Below are 24501 nucleotides of genomic sequence, written 5' to 3' on the forward strand. Positions count from 1 at the left end.
ATTCTTGATAATCATGATAATCAGATTTGCATGCTTAGTAGCTAAAAAGCAGTATCACCCTTCCCATTAACTGCTTTTGAAATGAACCTTTAAATGTACAATAAATAATGACTTTCCTGTGGGTTTATTTTGGATTGCAAGCTATATTAGGCGATGTTTTTCTAAAAAGGGGTAATTGATATATCCATCGAAACATTTTGTGGGTAACAACAGAGAAAAGGTTAAGAACCACTGCTCTATACCGAATCAGTCAGGCACGCTATGCAGGCTCAGTTAATAGAACATCATTCCCAGAAACACTCATGTCATGGGTTCAAATCCCACCACAGACTAGATTTTTCTAGCCTATGCTTTGCCATGTGGGAATGCCAGGTGACCTGCTGATTCAGTATAAGGCCTTCAATGGGCCTGGCATACTATGATTTATGTATGAGTATGCTGTGATGGCTGGTCTGCATAGACACTTTAGGACTGGTCCCAGTTTTAAATTTATGTTCATCTTAACAGTCTTGTCAATTATCAATTCTATTGCATTGAGTTTTTAAAAATATTAACATCATATTTACCAAAAATTTTAGAACAACCTCAAACTGATGAATCAAATCCATTTGCGTTAATTGACGACAAAGAAAGTATTGAAACTTCTTCGCAACAAACCAGTATTATTAGCTCTGATGTTGTATCGGACATTACTGATAAGCACGATGATTATGTTGATGATATTCTTGAGCAATCCAAGGACGCCCATGACATTAGCACCGACTACAGTGTTTCTGAACCAGAAGTAGTTAATGATGTCACAGTTGATGATGTCATCGCTGAAGTTGCTACACCGATTATAGAGGATGAAATTAAGACAGAACTTGAAGGTATGTAATTTTGTAAAAAAAAATTTTAAGTTGTAGGGGCATGATGTATAACTGTTGATTAATAAAGCATGATGCGTTTACCCGATGTCCAGGTCAAAATACTTGTTTAAATTGTCGGCGGATCGGTTGAAATTTGTCATTGTTATTTTTTTGTGATTGACCCAACTAACTGAAGAATTAAGGTGCTTGAAGCTTTTCCGCTTTCAGTGTTTGTGTGTTTTTTTGGAAATTATTATACTTGTGCAAGAACAGGTTATAACAGAATGAAAAAACAAACATAAAAACTCCTTACCAGCCAATAATTGATGAAGCAACAGTGCTTCCTAATCAAAATCAGTCAACAAAGTTGTTTAACGATATATATTTCACCCCAAAAGGGCATCTTAAGTTGTTCTGTGAAACATCGGGTGTAAAAGACATATAATTTTATATAGTCAGTGATCGTCGACAAAAAAGATGCCTACTACTTGCGGGATAGATCCAGTACCAAACACTAAATGTCAGCTTACCAGCAAAAAGTATTTTTCAAGTAATAAAACAGTCTGGACATTAAATGATCATGAAAAATATGGTACTGGACTGAACATTTCTCTTTTGACTTGAAATCTGTGACACAATAGTATGAAAGTCAAAACTAAGGAACTATCGCAGCAGTATATAGGCTAAAGTTCGGATTCAAAATATGTTGTTTGTATATAATGGATTGTAGTTATGAATGCTTGTTGGTGGACTGGTTTGCTACTAATACTTAATTGTTGGAAATTTCTTGGACTCCCGAAAATTCCACAGGTAGGGTTTTCTTTTCTTTGATATTGTATTTACTAAATAATCCAATTTGTGTTTCAAAGATTTCATCAACAAATCTTTTTTGCTTAATTTTCTATTTATTTAGCAATTGTAAAAAAAATTAAAATCTCTTTTATTAAACATATTCAAAAGTTGTTAAAATTGTAGCGTGCATGTATTGTCAAATTATTTGTTGTAAATCACTTCATGGCATGTATTTTTAATTTATCAAACAATTTGGTGTCCACAATTGCTGTCAACATTTGATGTATATACTTGTTTTGTATCTTTGCAAAAGTGTTGAATCCTTCGTTGATAATGACAATTTGGTGCCACCCAGGTTCTTTTCAATCTGATTCTTACCAAACACAACCAATTAATTTGGATTTGGAGGTTGAAAAACCTGCTGAAAGCCAAAATGTTTTGGATGATACTGAAATTGCAATTGACGATGAACCAGAAAGCCCAACAAGTAAGCAGTAAACATTTTTTTTTCTTAATATTGTATACATTAGTTATATGGTTTCTAAACAGTTTTTCTTGTCATTTGCTTTTGCTTGCAACAATATTCATTATTAAAGAAATAATTACTACAGTTTTTATGATTGGGTTTTAAATGTACTGCATTCAATATATTTTTTGATAGTATTTACTAAACAATTTTTTTAAATGTTTTTCTAGGTTTACTATAAAATACAGAGATATGATTTTGTGCCTTGTAAATTTTTGTCCAGATTAAAATACCAGATGACCTACTTTTAAAACTATTTGTATCCCGAAAAAAATTGCAGTGGCCTATAATTTAATTGCAAAGAATTGTAAGTTTTAACAGCCAAGCAAAAATTAACAGCACTTCTTATAAATACCCAAATTAGGTACTTTAAAGTGCTGTTTGCATCTAAAATCTCAAACAATTGGCTTATAGTTTAATCCTTAACCAAACTACTAACACTTATGTCAAACTCCAGGGTTTGGATACTTTTTTTACTGTGATACCAAAGCACCATGTGTTTTCATTTATGTGTGTCAAAAAATGATTTTCTTTTAATCATGTTGAACATTTGGTTACAGATAAACAAACATCACTACGTCGTGTTGGAACTGTGAGAAGAAAACAAGGCACAGTAAAAAAAGTAAAATTTCTCTCTGATTATTACAAAGCCTCTTTAGATGACAACGAACAGCAGGAGCCACAAGACAATGGTAAGTGCCGTGAACACTTGAATTAGAGATTGCATGTTTTCAGCAATTTTGTTGGTAAAAGTGGTTTTAACTAGAGGAGTTTGTTTGTTTCACTTTTTACTATTTGGCAGCTGCTATGTTTATTTTTCCTACGTCCCAACTCTTTCAAACTATAAATTTTTGTGCTGACTTAATTTATGAATTTCCCCTGGTAAAGGTAAATTTAACTCAGGAAAAGAACCTCTTTCTGAAAATATAGTTTTATTGACCTCCACTTTTTACTGTATAAAAAACAACAGTTTTGTTAGTTGTTTTTTAAATTTGGTTTGTTTCAATATTAAACTAATAGGACGTAATGTTGATTGTTTACAATAAAACTGCTGGATGAGCAATACTTGGTTATATATTAAACAAATGTTTTTTTTTTGCTTTTCCAGTATTTTAGTCACAATTTATGACCTTACTCATTGTACATTTTGGTAAAAATAAATTCTTCTAGTTGCAGAGCAACTTCAACCTGATGCTGAAATTGCAGAAACCAATATTGTTGCTGAAGAAGCAATGGAGGTTCAAGAAGCTGCCATAGAAATCAAAGATGTGGTTCCAGAAATGACTGAACCTTCATATAAAGGTCTGTATTTGTTTTCTGTAAAACACCAGTAAAAACAATGTTCATTTTAACACTGTGTTGTCTAACTGTTTGCATCAGTGATTCTTAAAGTTACCACCACTGCCCCTTGGGGTTTTTGAAAACACTGCTCTATATGAATAAATGCATCTCATGTGAGCTTCATTACTAGTGATGGGACGAGTACTCGGTACTCGGTATCGATGGTATCGAACGATTTCAGTGGTATTGATACTCGTACTCGGTATCGACATATTTTGTCTCAGTTTTCGATACCAACGTACGAGTACCGAAGGCCGATGTACACCATAAGAATACGGGCAACTTTATACCAATATTTGATTCGGACAGCACAAAATTTGAAAAAAGTTCCTCCAGTTTACGTATATCTTTTTCGCTATCACGTGGGGATTACATTTTTCGGCATGTGTGTGTGCACACCTGTACCCCGACCATGGCAGATAAATTAGCCAGTGATATACAACTAAGTACAACACAACAATTAAGTACTCGGTATCGGTACTCGCTTCAAAACCTGGTATCGTCCCATCACTATTCATTACATTTGTCATGGATGAATAACGCACATTTTGTTTGTTATGCACTGTCAAATGACTATGTAATCCCTTCTTGCAATAACAGGAATAGCCACTAGTCTTTCTAACCTATGGGCTTTTGAATAATACCATTAATTTGCTTGGCCTTTTGATTATTCAAAACTACTTCTTTAGATCAAAGTGAAGGTGTCCTAGAACAAGGAGAACCTGAAATTTTGCCACTTGAACCAGCAAAAAAACAAGTAAATGTAGAAGAAATAGAGCAACCACCAATACAAACTGAGGTTGAAAGCCAAACTGGAGAGACAGAAGTTGGATATGTTGAAACCATGCAGCCTCTGATTGATGGTTGGTTAAACTTAAGCAAATTATTCCATCTAAAACATTTTTGGTCTAAAATTCGTTGATTGTTACTGCAACTGTATTTCTTATATTGCTGTAATCACGTTTCTTTAACTTTTAGCAAAAATATTTTGAAACGCCATTGCACCAATGATAAAAAAGAAAATGAAATGCAAATCACTGAAACAAAATTTCATTCATTAAATAGTTTTAATAAACTTAAAAACTAGTGATGCACCGAACTCGCCTCAAAAGTTTCGGGCCGAAACCGAATATTCGGCCATGAGGCCGAATAAATTCGGCCGAAACAGGCCGAACCTAAAATTCCCTTTCAAAGGATGTTTTCAACTGAACCTTGTGTTGTTGATGCGAGTGAACTCAATTATGACATGCCAAAATCACTTTCACAATACGGAAGCTTTACTAAACTTGTCAAACTTTGCAGACAACATGGCTCGTATTTTATACATATAACAATTAGGTAATTTATGATGTACCAAATTGTCGAAAATGAAAGTTTAGGCATTAATTCCATGCAATCAAAAAGTTCGGTTTCGGCCGAATTTACGAAAAAGTCCGGGCCGAAACTTCGGTGCATCACTACTTAAAACTAAAATTACTTTAATAAAACTGAAGGTATCATTTCTCCTTCTGTAATAATTTACACAAGACACTTTTTAATGTGGAAAGTCAGCAGTAAAAAACAGTCAACCTGGTGTTTGATAGGTGTATGACTTTTTAGGGCTTAATGCTTATACTTCCAAACACATCCAGTAACGTAACTTGCCAATTCAAACATTGTGACTTTAAGTGTCATCCTGATTGTCCTTATTTCAGCTGCCAATGTTAGCAAACTCCAGCGGAAAGTAAGCAGCCGACGCAAAAAAGTAGTTAAAAAGCAACTGGCGTCTGATGCGGACATTAAAGAGATCTTTGATGCGGACAAAGCATACGAACTACCTGAAGATGAGAAATTAGTGACAAAAAATGATGAAACCAAATATGTTAGTTCAGAGGATCTAGTGGAAACAATTCTACCAGGTTTGTGAAAATTCTCTTACATTTGCACTTTTTTAAGTGAGTAAAATGAGAATAAAAAAAATATTTTCTTTAGTTTTTAACCAGAAATGTCTTCATATTACCAATTACTGCAGGGGTGGGCAGACTTCGCCCCGCGGGCTGCATGTTAGTAAATTTAAAAGAGAAAGTTACAGAGCAACGCTAAATGGTATTATAAGCATGCATGTAGAGTTTTAAAAATACCTGAATGCGACTTGCCGATACCTATACCATGTTCAGTATCTGTACTCATACCATACTTTGGGACTAAACACAGATGCTTGTTACTGGCTTTAGCCCAGAGGTTCTCGAACCTTTTAAAAGTCTGGGCCAAATGGTAGTTTTTGAAGTGTGTAGGGAGCCGCAAAAAAATAAAACCTTGAGAAAATCTTAAAAGAATATTACCTTGAAAGCTAAAATAACAATCTTTGTTAGTTTTCTGAGGTTTGGTGGGAGCCACAAAATAAGTGGTTGGGAGGCGCATGTGACCCTGAGAGCCACGTTTGAGACTCACAGCTTAAGCCTATAAGTTCTGTCAAAGTATTTTGTAAATATTCCCTTCACATGATTTCTTCGTTCTGTTTGGGACGTTTGCTGTGGGTCTTTTTTGGGCTAATATGCTATGCGGCCCCATAAAATTAAGAACTTTTGAATGCAGCCCTTGCACTGAAAAGTTTGCCCACCCCTGAATTACTGTATTGTTATTTACATTTTGCAGATTACAAGTAAAAAAATACCCTCAGGTTCTTGAAAACGATAATTTTACAAAGCTAAAATCTTTCATTTGACTTCTAGTTAACCTAAAACATGTCGGAAATATTTAACAGGCCTAAACCCTTGTATTTATTAATTGCACTTAATAATAGTAAAATTATAGTAAAGGATAAACGGTTGCTTTGCTAACAAAAATGCATGTTCCCTACATACAAGTTTTTTGGATGTATGTGTATATTCTCTATGCTTGTTCCTTCCTTAAACAACAAACTTTTTCATTGCAAATCCTGGCTTGTACTCACAGAAACGACAGATGTACCTCACACAGATGTCACAGAATATCCTTCTACTGAAACATCTGTACCTGATGCTGTCAATGATGATAGAAATAAACAAACTACAGAAAAAACTGAAGATGATGAAAGCTATTCCAAATCCACAAAATATGGTGATCTTGAGAGTATGTAAAAATAATCTCTTATAGAAAGGGTTGCCATCGACATGGACCCCAAAAAAAGGACAACCAAAAATTAAATTTCTACATGAAACGAAACAAACGTTTTTGGACAATCTTTGCATTTATACAAGCCATGGCATATCACATGCCATATTTTTTCATATCATCTTTCATGATGTCACAAAATTTCAGCAAAAACATGTCTTGGTATGTTACGTAACACCGAATGCCAGAGGAAAAAGATAGTAGTTTTGAATTTTGAAAATACGACAAAATAAGTACTCAAGGAAAAAACACTGACATTTTTCAGAAATAAAGACAATACATTTTTATAAGACATTGCCCTTCAAAATAAGGACAAATCTTAGAAATAAGGACAGTATGGCAACCCTCCTTATAAACCAAAGACTGTTATTGGCTGGAACTGGTTTCTGTTGCAAACTATCATGATATTTATTTACTGAATTTATCTAAGATTATTTGAGGATTTTAAACTTTTTAGGCAAGTTGTTTTAGCTCAACCAAAACTTCTCAAACTGTTTAGTAGCTTCCACCTCTGGGCGTTCATGTTTGTCATATAATACATTAGAATAAACAGGCAGTGACTTTTCATTTAGAGAAATACCTTTTCATTTTTTTATTTTCTATCTTATCTTGCAGTTGGAAGATCACCGAGCAAAATCAAACGCGTCGGAAGCTCTCGTCGCAAAAAAGTAAAAATAGTCAAAAAGGACACTGGATTTTTTCCTCCTGCATCAAATGAAGATGAACAGAAATCCACAGAGCATGATCAAGCCCAAAAAGTTGATGATGACCCAGCAAACACACATGAAGCCCTCGAAGGTTACGAAAACAAAATTATAAAGGATGAGGCAGAAATTTCTAAACCCATGGATACTGAAGAAATAATTGAAGCAAAATTGACGGATCAAGCTGGTAACATTTGTGTTGTTTATGAAAAATAACCTTTTTAGTTGTTTTGTTTAAACAAGCAAGTGAAAGTATATCTTGCCTTATGTGTTAACTTCTTGGTTAATGTAAGTTGAACATAAATTCATAACTGTGATCAGCCCTGAAGCATCTATGCAGACCAGCGATCTCGGCACACTCATATAGAAATCACAGTACGCAAGCCCATTGAAGGCGCCATACTGAATCAGATTTTTCTAGCCTATGCCTTGCCATATTGTGGTAAATGCTTGGTGACCGGCTGATTCGGTATGGCACCTTCTATAGGCCTGGTGTACTGTGATTATTTAATGGAAATAACTAGAATATTGTCTACTTGATTTTGTCACAAAAAGTTGATATGTTACTGTATCACATTATGTTGTTAAACCAAATTTTTATTTGCGTGCTCTTGCTTTGTAAAATATTTATTGATTTATTTACTTATTTTACAGAGGAAACAATCATCCCAGCTCAAGACGACCAACCATTACAAAGTGTACCTGAAACTGACAAACATGTTCCTGAAATTGAACAACCAATGGAAATTACTTCTGATATAACTGTAAATACGGAAGCAAGTCCAGTCTATGGGGTTACAAACGATGTGGAACTAGATGAAGACAGGAAGTTGCCATCTGCTTATACTGGTAAATTGACATGGACATGTTTGCATGTAAAGAAAGGCGTATGTGCTTGCCCTAGTGGATTTTCCTTACCTGAGGTACATGACCTCCTAGTGGGATTTCTCAACCTAGAGTTCATGATCCTTTAGTGGGATTTCCTAACCTGGGGTATGCAACCCACTAATGGGATATCTTAACCTGGGGTTCATGGCACCTTAGTAGGATATTATAACCTGGGGTTCATGGCACCTTAGTGAGATATTATAACCTGGGGTTCATGGCACCTTAGTGAGATATTATAACCTGGGGTTCATGGCACCTTAGTGAGATATTATAACCTGGGGTTCATGGCACCTTAGTGAGATATTATAACCTGGGGTTCATGGCACCTTAGTAGGATATTATAACCTGGGGTGCATGGCACCTTAGTGAGATATTATAACCTGGGGTTCATGGCACCTTAGTGAGATATTATAACCTGGGGTTCATGGCACCTTAGTAGGATATTATAACCTGGGGTGCATGGCACCTTAGTGAGATATTACAACCTGGGGTTCATGGCACCTTATTGAGATATTATAACCTGGGGTTCATGGCACCTTAGTAGGATATTATAACCTGGGGTGCATGGCACCTTAGTGGGATATTATAACCTGGGGTTCATGGTACCTTAGTGGGATATTATAACCTCGGGTTCATGGTACCTTAGTGGGATATTATAACCTGGGGTTCATGGCACCTTAGTGGGATACCTTAACCTGGGGTTCATGGCACCCAAGTGGGATTTTCCTAACCTGGGGTTAATGGCCCCATGGTCGGATTTCCTAACCTGGGGTTCCTGACCCCAAGTGGGATGTCTTAACCTGGGGTTCATGACCCCTAGTAGAATTTCCTAACCTGGGGTATGTGACCTCCTAGTAAGATTTCCTAACTTGAGGTATGCAGCCTCCTAGTGACATTTTCTAACTAGGGGTTTCTTAACTTGAGGTACGTGGCCTTGTAGTGGGATTTCCTAACTTGGAGTTTGTGGTTGAATAATTGAGTTATTTAACCTGGGTGTAGGATTTGCAGCTCTTCCAGGGGACGTGTTAAGCAAATTCAATAAAGAATTAATGACGATGTCAGTTAAACTTTATATCAGGTTCTGTAACCCTCTACAATTATGTAAAAGAAGGCTGGTGCTATAAAAAGGTTTGGAACCACTGCACTGGAAACTTAAAAAAATACTTACTTTTGGAGAAACATTTTTTACGCATTACTTACCACTGTTGTATAACTTTGGTGTATTTATAACAGCCTGAGCTTGTATAGTTGGTAAAATTTTGAACATTAACTTAATTGAAGTAAGTTATACCCACTGCTAACTGCGTAACTTTCACCCCTGGCCATAAATTTAAACACTGTGTACTGCTTGAAACCATTCACTTACTGCCATTTAGATACGCTTCCCACATCTGACAATTGCTTGTTTACACTTCTAATTGGCATTGATCACTTTGTTATCATGTGCTTTTTTATTCATGTTAGTTATCATGTCTTTGCTTGCAGGTGAAAGCCATGTTGATACACAAAGTGATTATGGTTCCAAAACTGCTGAATTTGATGGAAAAACAGATGTGGTAGTTGATGTAACTGACAAAGATATTCAAATGCTTGAAACACTTGAAAAAGATGACATTGGTCAAGATGAGCCCTCACAAACACATCCCGGTACTAAAATGAACCGAAAAAGTCCTGAATAATATACTCTCAATCATGTGTATGTGCACATGTTTAATCTGCATTTAACAGAATTCAAGTTTATTTTGCTTGTAAAGAAAACATAGCAGCAAATTTCTACTAAAACAATCATCATGTATAAAATAACTGCTCAATGTTAGTTATGGCCTACAAAACCTAACTGCGTGATAAAATTCAAATATGCAGATGTTACGCCAAGTAAAGAAAGTCAGTTTGTCATATTGTGGCCTTACACAACTTAATAAAATGTTGTCAATAAAAAAACTTTGTTTAGCATATGAATTTAAACTCTTAAATTTCTCCACATTAAATCTTATTTCTTTTGTGCAGGAGTCAGTAGGATAAAACGGATCGGCAGCAGTCGTCGTAAGAAACCAAAACCACATGATATCACTTCTGAAACAGCCGAAACTGGTGATAAGCAAATTGATGAAGAAAATTTGAATAGTTTGGTTGAACAAACTTCTGAAGAAAAACTTGCTGATGAGAAAAGTGATCAAACTAAAGGTATGTATTATGTCAAATTATTTAAATACGATAACAAACAAAATTAGATTTAGAAGAAAATTAAGTAAGCATTAATTACTAGGGATGGGTCGAGCTGAGCCAGAACCTGAGTACTCAGTGCTGAGCATCGCTGTTTTTGATGCTTGGTGCTTGGCCGAGCAGTTGCACAAACTGACGCGAGCATTAAATTTGCATATTTGTGCCCATGTATGTGAAAGGGTATCCATGAACAAAAACCACTCTTTTATTAAATGCGTCATATGATAGAAAAACACGCATTTCTGGGGTCTGTATGGCTTAACACACCTCTGGTGACGTGAGGGAGCTTGGAAAGCTACAAAACTAGTGTAAAATTAGAAATGTTTGTGATGTCACAATTTACCGAGTGTGTTGAGCACTGAGCATTAACATAAGTTGCTTGGTGCTCGACCAAACAGAACATTTGCAGTTTTGGCACATCCCTATTAATTACATTCATGCAAATCCAAGTTTTGTATACATAAGCCACACAACTGAAGTCAAGAGCAATTGAGTTTTTTCTTTAGTTTAGTCACCAAAGAATATTATGGAGACCAGTGACTCTATGGGGTTTTAAGGGGAAAATAGTGAACATAATCTGGTTAGGTATGCAAAACTTGTATATGTATGCTCTGAGATTCAGACATTCTTATAGTGGAACATCTGTTAGACTTGCTATTACCTCTGTTTCAGCATTTTTTGAATCGAAACTTTACCTCAGCAACTTTTTTGTAGATTCATCGACATGGTATGATGAAGAGTCTTACACACCTGGTGTAGATATAGAACTTCCACAAACAACTTATGATATTGAAAACAATGACATAAACAACTTAAATTATAATGCAGAATTAGAAACTGAGGAAAATGCCCCAGCTTCAAATGAAGGTAATTTGGTATTTTTTTAAATTTTTGTAAAACATGAACCCGGTTATTGGTTGTACTAAAACTTTTGCAATGCCTGGATTTTTTGTTTATTTTTTGTCAAGCGGTAAAAGTTGTAAAAAAGGTTAGCTAAAATTATGTTTTTAAAGGTTGTATGATAACACAGTGCCAGAAACAGAAAGCTTCTTTAAGTTGTTAGTTATATGTTGTAGTTACACTTCTTCTGCAATATATATGACAGTGCAGAAAATTCAAATAGTTAGCAGTTAAGTTTAAGCTTTTAGACCCATAATAAAAATAAAGACAGTACAATCTTCTAAACCACCTACAACTGGAACGTGATTTGCGATGGTCATATTTGATGATGAAAACACAAAAATCTGATTAAAATATACCCCAGGTATTGCCTTTGCATGTAAGGTGCTGATGGAATGATTTTGCAAAAATCACTTTGTTAATTGCTTCACATTTCAATTTTTGCTATTTTTTTGGTAGATGTATATTTTTGCGGTGCCTCTTTACTCTTTTTTTGCAGATGCAAAGGAAGAACCTCCAATAAATGTTGAAGAGGAATTTGTATCAGATTTTTTTAATGAAGTTTGTAATGAAGCTTTCGCTTTATCTATGGAGAATTCCATGAAAGAAGGTATGACCTAAATATTCCAAACAATATATCATGGCTCATTACATTCTGAAAAGTGTAAAAAAATGATGACTAACCACCACCATTTATACAAATAGTACAGTCCGTTTAAATTGCTCTTTGATTCGGGGTCTTAAACAGGACACCTAAAGCAAGTCTTAAATCTGCAATCGTCACTGGTAAATGAAAGCTTTACATGTTATGTTTTTTCGTGCCCAAACACTGAGCACAATCCAATAAAAAATCCCAATTGCCATGTAAAACTGATTGCCTGGTTTTTAATTGACAAATATACAGTAATTGATAGACAAATAAATTCTGCAACGTGCATGTGTAATTTTTAAGTGGGTTTATGGTGATTTTACATTGAAACTTCTTAGTCTAAAATTTTATTATTTCAATCAAAATTTCAATCTTTGTCACAGATATTATGCAACATTTATTGTGTAAAAAGTAGTTTCAATTCCTCTTGGTTAAGTGGTTAACATACCTACACCTTTTAGTAATATCAACTTGATGGTTGTATTATTGTGTAAAAACACTGTGTTGCAATTCAAAATTATGTGACATATGTCTGTTTCGAAAATGACTGTAATTCATTCTTTTTAAACAAATTATTCGCAGTCATTCTAATAGCATTTAAATAAAATCATGTAATTGATCCAACTTTGCTACTCTGTATACATATATCTGAACAGTCTACTTTAAATGGTCTTTCAATTACTATTTGCAGAGCACATTGATGAAACATTATCCCAAACTCAAGATGAAACTCATATTCAAATGATTGATCAGTTTTGTGAAGATATTGAAACGTCTAGGGATGAAAAGTGGTTTCAAGATATTGTTGTGCCAAAAATTATTGTCACGATTCCTGATGATGAACCTGATTCAGATGATGAAAGTTCTTACTCATATTACTCACATGATTCTGCTGAGCAAATGCATGATAAACATGATTTTGATAACACTGCAGTTGGTTATGATATGGAATATTTTGATGAGGGTGAGCTACTTTGAAAATTTATCAACTAATCCTGTTTTTTTTATTTCCTATATTGGAAACACACATTATCTTGAAAGTATTTGTTCAGTAGTTAAGTATTACTTGATTTCTTTTGGCATTTTATCTATTGGTAACAAACTTATTTTTGCAATGTGCAGAACCTCAATCAGTTAATGATGGCATGCAAGAAGTTAATGATGTCATACTATCACAAGGCATAGATATGGAAACTGAGCTGATACAAGAAACAATAGTTGATAACTTGGCACAAGAATTTGCAATCACCAATCCAACCAATGATGTAACACTTTTGGATCAGGAAGAGATTTTATCTGAAAACAATGCCATTCATGAAACTGGTTTTGCCACACAACAGCTTGGTGCTCTGAAAGACCTGGACCTTGCAGAAATCAAACCTGCTGATGAAGTCACACATGATGCATATGATGTCATAACACAATCTGATGATGTCACACAACAACCTGATGATGGTAAAGTACAAGAACAGGCAGAAACCAAACCAGCTGACGATGTCATAGTGCAAGCTGATAATGTCACAATGCAAGCTGATGATGTCACACAACAAGCTGGTGATGTCACAGTGCAAGCTGATGATGTCAAAGTACAAGAATTGGCAAAAAAACAACCAACTAATAATGTCACACAACAAGCTAATGATGTCACACAACAAGCTGATGATGTCACAGTACAAACTGATGATGTCACAGGTCAAGCTGATAATGTCACACAACCTGCATTTGATGTTACAGAACAAGAGCATGCAGAAACTAACCCAGCTAATGATGTAACCGCACAAAATCTTGAAATGGAACGTGTTGATAATGTCATTCAATCTGCACATGATATAAAAGTACAGGAGCATTCAGAATCCAAACCTAGCGATGACGTCACACAACAAACTGATGATGTCACAGAACAACAACATGTAGAATCCAAACCAACTAATGTAATCATACAACCAGAGTATGCTGCAACAGGACAACAGTTTGCAGAAACCAAACCAGCTGATGCCATCGTACAGCAAACTGATGATGTAAGAGTGCAAGAACATGCCGAAACCGAACTGACTGATGTTGTCACAGTGCAAAGTCAAGTAGAAATTCAACTTGATAATTTCACACCAGAAACTAATGATATCATGGAGCAAGCTGAAATACAGACAGTTTATGATGTCACACAAGAAGGAGATAATGTCAAAGTGCAAGCTGTTGATGTCACACAACAAGCTTATGATATCACACAACAAAGTGATGGTGTCACAGTTCATGAACCTGTGGAAACCATATTATCTAGTGTTTCAAAAACTTTCGAAAATGTAGAGGGTGAACAAAAAGATAAAAAAGATGATACTACAGTTGGTATGTTGTATGATTGTTGATTGGCATTTGCAATAGACATTGATATGTTTGTGCTATTTTCAGAATCTCCTGTAAGAATAAAAAAGACTATGTCCAAGAAAATAAAGGTGGTGAAAAAGCTTGCAAAACACAAACCAAAGCAAAATGAATCAGAGCAATTTGACAAAGCCATGATTGTTGAACATCAAAATCAAGGTAAAGTTTGTTTTGTAATGATGGGCCCTTGTGGTGGTAAATTCATTTATTTATTTATTACTAAATTATTTGTTTTCACAGATGAAAACCAGCCTACATGCGAAACAAAAATGGACCAGGATTTGGTTGAACAATCAATTGATATTCAGCAATCTAAAATCAAGCGTGCTGGGAGCAGTCGTAAAAAAAGAGTCAAAGTTGTGAAAAAGAAAATAGTTTCACAATTTGCTGTTGACGTCACAGTACAAAATCAAGCAGAGTCGACACAAGACAATGATGTCACAACAAAAGAGCATCCAGAGAGCGAACCGGCTGATGCTGTCACACAACAAGCTTATGATGTCACAACACAAGACCATCTAGAAACCAAACCCGCTGATGATGTCACAATGCAAGACCATCTGGAAACCAAACCAGCTGATGATATCACACAACAAGCTGATGATGTCACAATGCAAGAGCATCTGGAAACCAAACCAACTGATGATGTCACACAACAAGCTGATGATGTCACAACACAAGAGCATCTGGAAACCAAACCAGCTGATGATGTCACAATGCAAGCTGATGATGTCACAAAACAAGAGCATCTGGAAACCAAACCAGCTGATGATGTCACACAACAAGCTGATGATGTCACAACACAAGAGCATCTAGAAACCAAACCAGCCTTTGATTTCAGAACGCAAGGACATCTGGAAAGCAAACCAGCTGATGATGTCACAACACAAGCTGATGATGCCACAACACAAGAGCATCTGGAAACAAAAGCCACTGATGATGTCACAACACAAGAGCATCTGGAAACCAAACCAGCTGATGATGTCACAATTCAAGAGCTTCTAGAAACTAAACCCACTGATGATGTCACAACACAAGAGCATCTAGAAACCAAACACATTGGGGATGTCACACCACAAGAGCATCTGAAAACCAAACCAGCTGATGATGTCACAGAAGAAGCTTATGATGTCACAACACAAGAGCATCTAGAAACCAAACCCACTGATGATGTCACAACACAAGAGCATGTAGAAACCCAACCAGCTAATGATGTCACAGTACAAGAGCAACTAGAAACCGAAGCAGCTGATGATGTCACAACACAAGCACATTTGGAAACCAAACCAGCTGATGATGTCACAATTCAAGAGCTTCTAGAAACCAAACCCACTGATGATGTCACAACACAAGAGCATCTTGAAGCCAAACCAGCTGATGATGTCACAATTCAAGAGCTTCTAGAAACCAAACCCACTGATGATGTCACAACACAAGAGCATCTGGAAGCCAAACCAGCTGATGATGTCACAATTCAAGAGCTTCTAGAAACCAAACCCACTGATGATGTCACAACACAAGAGCATCCAGAAACCAAACCCATTGATGATGTCACAACACAAGAGCATCTAGAAACCAAACCAGCCTTTGATGTCAGAACGCAAGAACATCTGGAAAGCAAACCAGCTGATGATGTCACAACACAAGAGCATCTAGAAATCAAACCAGTCTATGATGTCAGAATGCAAGACCATCTGGAAAGCAAACCAGCTGATGATGTCACAACACAAGCTGATGATGCCACAACACAAGAGCATCTGGAAACCAAACCGGTTGATGATGTCACACAACAAGCTGATGATGTCACAACTCAAGAGCATCTAGAAACAAAACCCACCGATGATGTCACAACACAAGCTGATGATGTTGCACAACAAGCTGATGATGTCACAACACAAGAGCATCTGGAAACCAAACCAGCTGATGGTGTCAGAGAACAAGCCTATGATGTCACAACACAAGAGCATCTGGAAACCAAACCAGCTGATGATGTCACAATTCAAGAACTTCTAGAAACTAAACCCACTGGTGATGTCACAACACAAGAGCATCTGAAAACCAAACCAGCTGATGATGTCACAATTCAAGAGCTTCTAGAAACTAAACCCACTGATGATGTCACAACACAAGAGCATCTAGAAACCAAACCCATTGGTGATGTCACAACACAAGAGCATCTGAAAACCAAACCAGCTGATGATGTCACAGAAGAAGCTTATGATGTCACAACACAAGAGCATCCAGAAACCAAACCCACTGATGATGTCACAACACAAGAGCATCTAGAAACCCAACCAGCTAATGATGTCATAGTACAGGAGCAACTAGAAACCGAAGCAGCTGATGATGTCACAACACAAGCACATCTGGAAACCAAACCAGCTGATGATGTCAGAGAACAAGCCTATGATGTCACAGCACAAGAGCATCTGGAAACCAAACTAGCTGATGATGTCACAATTCAAGAGCTTCTAGAAATCAAACCCACTGATGATGTCACAACACAAGAGCATCTAGAAACCAAACCCACTGATGATGTCACAAAACATGCTGATGACATTACGGTGCATGGTGAAGCTGAAACAGAACAGCATTATGATATTGCACAAAAATTTGATAATGTCACAGCACATAGGCTTGCAGAAGCAATATTACCCACTGATGTAACAACTTCAAAACATGTTGAAAGTCAGCTTAAGGATGATGTGGATAAAACTACAGTTGGTATGTTGTATAATTGCTGAGTTGCATTTATCTTGGATATTAATATGCTTGTATTTTTAGAATCTCCTGTAAGAACAAAAAAGACTGGTTCCAAGAAAATAAAAGTGGTAAAAAAACTTGCAAAACACAAAGCAAAGCAAAATGATTCAAAGGAACTTGACAAAGCTCTGGTTGCTGAAGATGAAAATAAAGGTAAAGCTTGTTTTGTTATGATTGGTCCTTATGATGTTCTATGATTGGTCCTTATGATGTTCTATGATTATCGGTAGAGGTTAATCGATTTTTATGTTTTCACAGATATAAACTTGCCAACATGTGAAATTAATGTGGATCAGGATTTGGTTGAACAATCAATTGATATTCAGCAATTGAAAATCAAGCGTGCTGGGAGCAGTCGTAAGAAAAGAGTCAAAGTTGTGAAAAAGAAAATAGTTTCACAATCTGCTGATGATCATGTCATAGTACAAGAGCAACTAGAAAACAAAACAGCTGATGATGTCACACAACCTGCATATGATGTCACACATCCTACATATGATGTCACAGAACAAGCTGTTGATGTCACACAGCAAGCTGATGATGTTACACTGCAAGCTGATGATGTCACAACACAGGAGCATCAAGAAATCAAACAAGATGATGATGTCACAGTACAAGAGCATGTTGAAACCAAACCAGCTCATGATATGACTACACAAGCGCAACTAGAAACCAAACTAACTGATGATGTCACAACACAGGAGCATCAAGAAATCAAACTAGCTGATGATGTCACAACACAACAGCATCAAGGAATCAAACAAGATGATGATGTCACTACACAAATGCAACTAGAAACCAAACTAGCTGATGATGAAATCTCACAACAAGCTAAAGATGATACACAGCAAGCAGATGATGTCAAAATACCACAGCATCCGGAGAGAAAACGAGCTGATGATGTCACAGCACAAGAGCATCTAGAAAGCAAACCAGCTGATGATGTCACACAACAAGATGATGATGTTTCAGTACATGGTTCAGAACAATCCAAACTTGCTGACATTGTCACAGAACGAGACTATGTAGAAACTGGACCAACTGATGACATCACACTGGAAGCTTATGATGTCACAGTGCAGGATAAAGCAGAAATCAAACAAGATGATGAGGTTGCACAAACAATTGATGATCATGCAATTGACCTAACAACTTCCAAACATGTTGAAATTCCAGGAAAGGATGATGTGGATAAAACTACAGTTGGTATGATGTATGCCTGTTGGATTACATACGGCATGGATATTGATATGCTTATGTTATTTTTAGAATCTCCTATAAGAAGAAAAAAGACAGCATCAAAGAAAATAAAAGTGATAAAAAAGCTTAAAGCAAAGTCAAATGATTCAAAGGAACTTGATAAAGTTGTGGTTGCTGAAGATGAAAACAAAGGTAAAATGTGTTTTGTGATGTTTGCTAATTGTGGCGTGCACTGATTTTCTGTCTGAGGTTTATTTAAATTTTTATTTCTACAGACATAAACCTGCCACCATGTGAGAATAAATTGGACCAGGATTTGGTTGAACAATCAATTGATATTCAGCAATCAAAAATCAAGCGTGCTGGGAGCAGTCGGAAGAAAAGAGTCAAAGTTGTGAAAAAGAAAATGGTATTACAATCTGCTGATGATGTCACAGTACAAGAGCAACTAGAAACCAAACCAGCTGATGATGTTACACAGCAAGATGATGATGTCATGATACAAGAGCAACTAGAAACCAAACCAGCTGATGATGTCACACAGCAAGATGATGATGTCATGATACAAGAGCATCTAGAAACCAAACCAGCTGATGATGTCATACAACAAGGTGATGATGTCACAGTGCAAGAGAAACTGGAAACCAAACCAGCTGATGATGTCACAGCACAAAAGCAACTAGAAACCAAACCAGCTGATGATGTCACAGCACAAGAGCAACTAGAAACCAAACCAGCTGATGATGTCACAGTACAAGAGCAACTAGAAACCAAACCAACTGATGATGTCACACAGCAAGATGATGATGTCACAGTACAAGAGCAACTAGAAACCAAACCAACTGATGATGTCACACAGCAAGATGATGATGTCATGATACAAGAGCAACTAGAGACCAAACCAGCTGATGATGTCATGATACAAGAGCATCTAGAAACCAAACCAGCTGATGATGTCACAGCACAAGAGCAACTAGAAACCAAACCAGCTGATGATGTCACAGTACAAGAGAAACTGGAAACCAAACCAGCTGATGATGTCACAGCACAAGAGCAACTAGAAACCAAACCAGCTGATGATGTCACAGTACAAGAGCAACTAGAAACCAAACCAGCTGATGATGTCACAACACAAGAGCATCTAGAAACCCAACCAGCTAATGATGTCACAGTACAGGAGCATCTAGAAACCCAACCAGCTAATGATGTCACAGTACAGGAGCAACTAGAAACCGAAGCAGCTGATGATGTCACTACACAAGCGCAACTAGAAACCAAACTAACTGATGATGTCACAACACAGGAGCATCAAGAAATCAAACCAGATGATGAAGTCACTACACAAGAGCATCTAGAAACCAAACTAGCTGATGATGTCACACAGGAGGAGGATGATGTCACTACACAAGCGCAACTAGAAACCAAACTAGCTGATGATGTCATAACACAGGAGCATCAAGAAATCAAACAAGATGATGATGTCACTACACAAGCGCAACTACAAACTAAACTAGCTATTGATGTCACAACACAGGAGCATCAAGAAATCAAACAAGATGATGAAATCTCACAACAAGCTAAAGATGGTACACAGCAAGCAGATGATGTCACAGCACAAGAGCATCTAGAAAGCAAACCAGCTGATGATGTTTCAGTACATGGTCCAGAACAAACCAAACTTGCTGACATTGTCACAGAACGAGACCATATAGAAACCGGACCAGCTGATGACATCACACTGGAAGCTTATGATGTCACATTGCAGGACAAAGCAGAAATCGAACAAGATGATGAGGTTGCACAAAAAATTGATGATCATGCAATATTACCTATTGACCTAACAACTTCTAAACATGTTGAAAGTCCAGGAAATGATGATGTGAAAAAAACTACAGTTGGTATGATGTATGCTTGTTGGATTACATATGGCATGGATATTGATATGCTTATGTTATTTTTAGAATCTCCTATAAGAAGAAAAAAGACAGCATCAAAGAAAATAAAAGTGATAAAAAAGCTTAAAGCAAAGCCAAATGATTCAAAGGAACTTGATAAAGTTGTGGTTGCTGAAGATGAAAACAAAGGTAAAATGTGTTTTGTGATGTTTGCTAATTGTGGCGTGCACTGATTTTCTGTATGAGGTTTATTTAAATTTTTATTTCTACAGACATAAACCTGCCACCATGTGAGAATAAATTGGACCAGGATTTGGTTGAACAATCAATTGATATTCAGCAATCAAAAATCAAGCGTGCTGGGAGCAGTCGGAAGAAAAGAGTCAAAGTTGTGAAAAAGAAAATGATATTACAATCTGCAGATGATGTCACAGTTCCAGAGCAACTAGAAACCAAACCAGTTGATGATGTCACAGTACAAGAGCAACTAGAAACCAAACCAGCTGATGACGTCACAGTTCCAGAGCAACTAGAAACCAAACCAGCTGATGATGTCACAGTTCCAGAGCAACTAGAAACCAAACCAGCTGATGATGTCACACAGCAAGATGATGATGTCATGATACAAGAGCATCTTGAAACCAAACCAGCTGATGATGTCATACAACAAGGTGATGATGTCACAGTTCCAGAGCAACTAGAAACCAAACCAGTTGATGATGTCACAGTACAAGAGCAACTAGAAACCAAACCAGCTGATGACATCACAGTTCCAGAGCAACTAGAAACCAAACCAGCTGATGATGTCACGCAGCAAGATGATGATGTCATGATACAAGAGCATCTAGAAACCAAACCAGTTGATGATGTCACAGTTCCAGAGCAACTAGAAACCAAATCAGTTGATGATGTCACAGTACAAGAGCAACTAGAAACCAAACCAGCTGATGATGTCACAGTTCCAGATCAACTAGAAACCAAACCAGTTGATGATGTCACAGTACAAGAGCAACTAGAAACCAAACCAGCTGATGATGTCACAGTTCCAGAGCAACTAGAAACCAAACCAGCTGATGATGTCACAGTTCCAGAGCAACTAGAAACCAAACCAGTTGATGATGTCACAGTACAAGAGCAACTAGAAACCAAACCAGCTGATGTTGTCACATTTCCAGATCAACTAGAAACCAAACCAGTTGATGATGTCACAGTACAAGAGCAACTAGAAACCAAACCAGCTGATGATGTCACAGTTCCAGAGCAACTAGAAACCGAACCAGCTGATGATGTCACAGTTCCAGAGCAACTAGAAACCAAACCAGCTGATGATGTCACACAGCAAGATGATGATGTCATGATACAAGAGCATCTAGAAACCAAACCAGCTGATGATGTCATACAACAAGGTGATGATGTCACAGTACAAGAGCATCTAGAAACCAAACCAGTTGATGATGTCACAGTACAAGAGCACCTTGAAACCAAACCAGCTGATGATGTCACAGTACACGAGCAACTAGAAATCAAACCAGCTAATGTTGTCACACAGCTAGATGATGATGTCATGATACAAGAGCATCTAGAAACCAAATTAGCTGATGATGTCACGCCACAAGCTGATGATGTCACAGTACAAGAGCAACTCGAAACCAAACCGGCAAATGATGTCACGCCACAAGTTGATGATGTCACAGTACAAGAGCAACTAGAAACTAAACCAGCTGATGATGTCACAGTTCCAGATCAACTAGAAACCAAACCAGTTGATGATGTCATAGTCCAAAAGCATCTAGAACCCAGACCAGCTGATGGTGTCAAAATTCCAGAACATGCGGAAACTATACAAGCTGATAATGTCACCCACCAAGCTGATGACATCAAACAGCAAGCAGATTATGTCACAGAACAAGAGCATCTAGAAAGCATACCAGGTAAAGCTGAAACAAAGCCAGCGAATGATGTCACATACCCAAGAGATGATGTCACAGCACAAAAGCATGCAGATGATATCACAGAAGAAGAGCATCTAGAAAGCAAACCAGCAGATGACATCACACTGGAAACTAATTATGTCACAATGCAGGATGATGATGTCACACAAAAATTTAATGATGATACAATATTACCTATTGACAGAATAATTTCTGAACACATTGAAAGTCAACCAAAAGATGACACAAATAGAACCACAGTTGGTATGTTGTTTGCTTGTTGGTTGCAGATGCAGTGGATATTGATTTGTTTATGTTATTTTCAGAATCTCCTGTAAAAGCAAAAAAGACTGCTTCCAAAAAAATTAAAGTGGTTAAAAAGCTTGCAAAACACAAAGCAAAGCAAAATGATTCAAATGAGTTTGACCAAGATGTGGTTGCTGAAGATGAAAATAAAGGTAAAGTTTGTTTTGTTATGATTGGTCCTTATGATGTGCTATGATTATCGGTAGAGGTTAATCGATTTTTTTGTTTTCACAGATATAAACCTGCCATGTGAAATTAAAATGGACCAGGATTTGGTTGAACAATCAATTGATATTCAGCAATCGAAAATCAAGCGTGCTGGGAGCAGTCGTAAGAAAAGAGTCAAAGTTGTGAAAAAGAAAATAGTTTCACAATCTGCTGATGATGTCACAGTGCAAGAGGATGTAGAAACTAAGCCAGTTGATGATGTCACATCACAAGACGTTCTGCAAAATGATGATGTCACACAACAAGAGCATCAAGAAACCAAACCAGTCAGTGATGTCACACAAGCTGAGGATGTCACAACACAACAGCAACCAGAAACCAAACCAGTTGATGATGTTACACAAGCTAATGATGTCACACAACAAGAGCACACAGAAACCAAACTAGTCGATGATGTCACAACACAACAGCATCTAGAAACCAATCCAGTTAATGATATCACACAACAAGATGATGATGATGATGTCGCTACAAAAAAGCATGTGACGTCAAAACCAGCTGATGACAGCACACACTGTGATGGTGGTATAACAGTGCAAGAGCATGAAGATACCAAACTACCTAATGATGTCTCATTTGAGGATCATGCAGAAACCCAGCCAGGTTATGATGTCATAACACATACTGATGATGTCACAGTGCAGGGCCAAACACTACAAGAGCAAATAGAAACCAAATTGGCCGATGATGCCACAGTGCAAGAACATGCAGAAACACAGCCAGCTGATGATGTCACAAAACATGCAGATAATATTGCAGTGCAAGAACAACCAGAAATTAAATCCGCCGATGATGTCAATCAACATCCTGATGATGTCACAGTGCAAGAACATGCAGAAACACAGCCAGCTGATGATGTCACAAAACAAGCAGATAATATTGCAGTGCAAGAGCAACCAGAAATTAAATCCGCTGATGATGTCAATCAACAACCTGATGATGTCGCAGTACAAGAACATGCAGAAACACAGCCAGCTGATGATGTCACAAAACAAGCAGATAATATTGCAGTGCAAGAGCAACCAGAAATTAAATCCGCTGATGATGTCAATCAACAACCTGATGATGTCACAGTACAGGAACATGCAGAAACACAGCCAGCTGATGATGTCACAAAACAAGCAGATAATATCGCAGTGCAAGAACAACCAGAAATTAAATCCGCTGATGATGTCAATCAACATCCTGATGATGTCACAGTGCAAGAACATGCAGAAACACAGCCAGCTGATGATGTCACAAAACAAGCAGATAATATTGCAGTGCAAGAGCAACCAGAAATTAAATCCGCTGATGATGTCAATCAACAACCTGATGATGTTACAGTACAAGAACATGCAGAAACACAGCCAGCTGATGATGTCACAAAACAAGCAGATAATATTGCAGTGCAAGAGCAACCAGAAATTAAATCCGCTGATGATGTTAATCAACAACCTGATGATGTCACAGTACAAGAACATGCAGAAACACAGACAGCTGATAATATTGCAGTGCAAGAGCAACCAGAAATTAAATCCGCTGATCATGTCTATCAACAACCTGATGATGTCACAGTACAAGAGCAAGCAAAAATTATTTTTCGTAATGATGCCACACAACAACCCAATGATGTCACAGTACAAGATCATCTAGAAACCAAACCATATGATGAAGCCAAGAAACAAGGCAACGAAGTTATCAGGGAGCATGGTAAAAAAAATAAACCTACTGATGAAGTTACAGATGAAGTCAATCCAGTTGATGATGAGTTACAACAAGGTAATAATGTAACAATGTAAAAGTTTTAAAATCAT

The 24501-nt window shown here is 37.0% G+C and overlaps 1 protein-coding gene across 1 annotated transcript in view; it reads left to right on the forward strand.

Moving 5' to 3' along the window:
* Positions 1-24501, forward strand: part of LOC145234790 (uncharacterized) — a 53237-nt gene that overhangs the window by 10587 nt on the left and 18149 nt on the right. Inside the window, exons 11-35 of the mRNA XM_080099526.1 lie at positions 579-869; positions 1996-2127; positions 2727-2858; positions 3337-3468; positions 4197-4370; positions 5202-5405; positions 6442-6597; positions 7255-7530; positions 7998-8192; positions 9717-9878; positions 10239-10415; positions 11169-11321; positions 11854-11964; positions 12695-12967; positions 13126-14346; positions 14410-14541; positions 14623-17106; positions 17167-17298; positions 17404-18351; positions 18415-18537; positions 18621-20243; positions 20307-20429; positions 20513-22435; positions 22498-22629; positions 22712-24466. Coding sequence (XP_079955652.1) covers positions 579-869; positions 1996-2127; positions 2727-2858; positions 3337-3468; positions 4197-4370; positions 5202-5405; positions 6442-6597; positions 7255-7530; positions 7998-8192; positions 9717-9878; positions 10239-10415; positions 11169-11321; positions 11854-11964; positions 12695-12967; positions 13126-14346; positions 14410-14541; positions 14623-17106; positions 17167-17298; positions 17404-18351; positions 18415-18537; positions 18621-20243; positions 20307-20429; positions 20513-22435; positions 22498-22629; positions 22712-24466 — 13164 coding nt within the window. The remainder of the gene's footprint in view (positions 1-578; positions 870-1995; positions 2128-2726; positions 2859-3336; positions 3469-4196; positions 4371-5201; positions 5406-6441; positions 6598-7254; positions 7531-7997; positions 8193-9716; positions 9879-10238; positions 10416-11168; positions 11322-11853; positions 11965-12694; positions 12968-13125; positions 14347-14409; positions 14542-14622; positions 17107-17166; positions 17299-17403; positions 18352-18414; positions 18538-18620; positions 20244-20306; positions 20430-20512; positions 22436-22497; positions 22630-22711; positions 24467-24501) is intronic.

The sequence above is a fragment of the Phallusia mammillata genome, chromosome 6, assembly GCF_965637545.1.
Source record: "Phallusia mammillata chromosome 6, kaPhaMamm4.hap1.1, whole genome shotgun sequence".
Classification (NCBI taxonomy): domain Eukaryota; kingdom Metazoa; phylum Chordata; class Ascidiacea; order Phlebobranchia; family Ascidiidae; genus Phallusia; species Phallusia mammillata.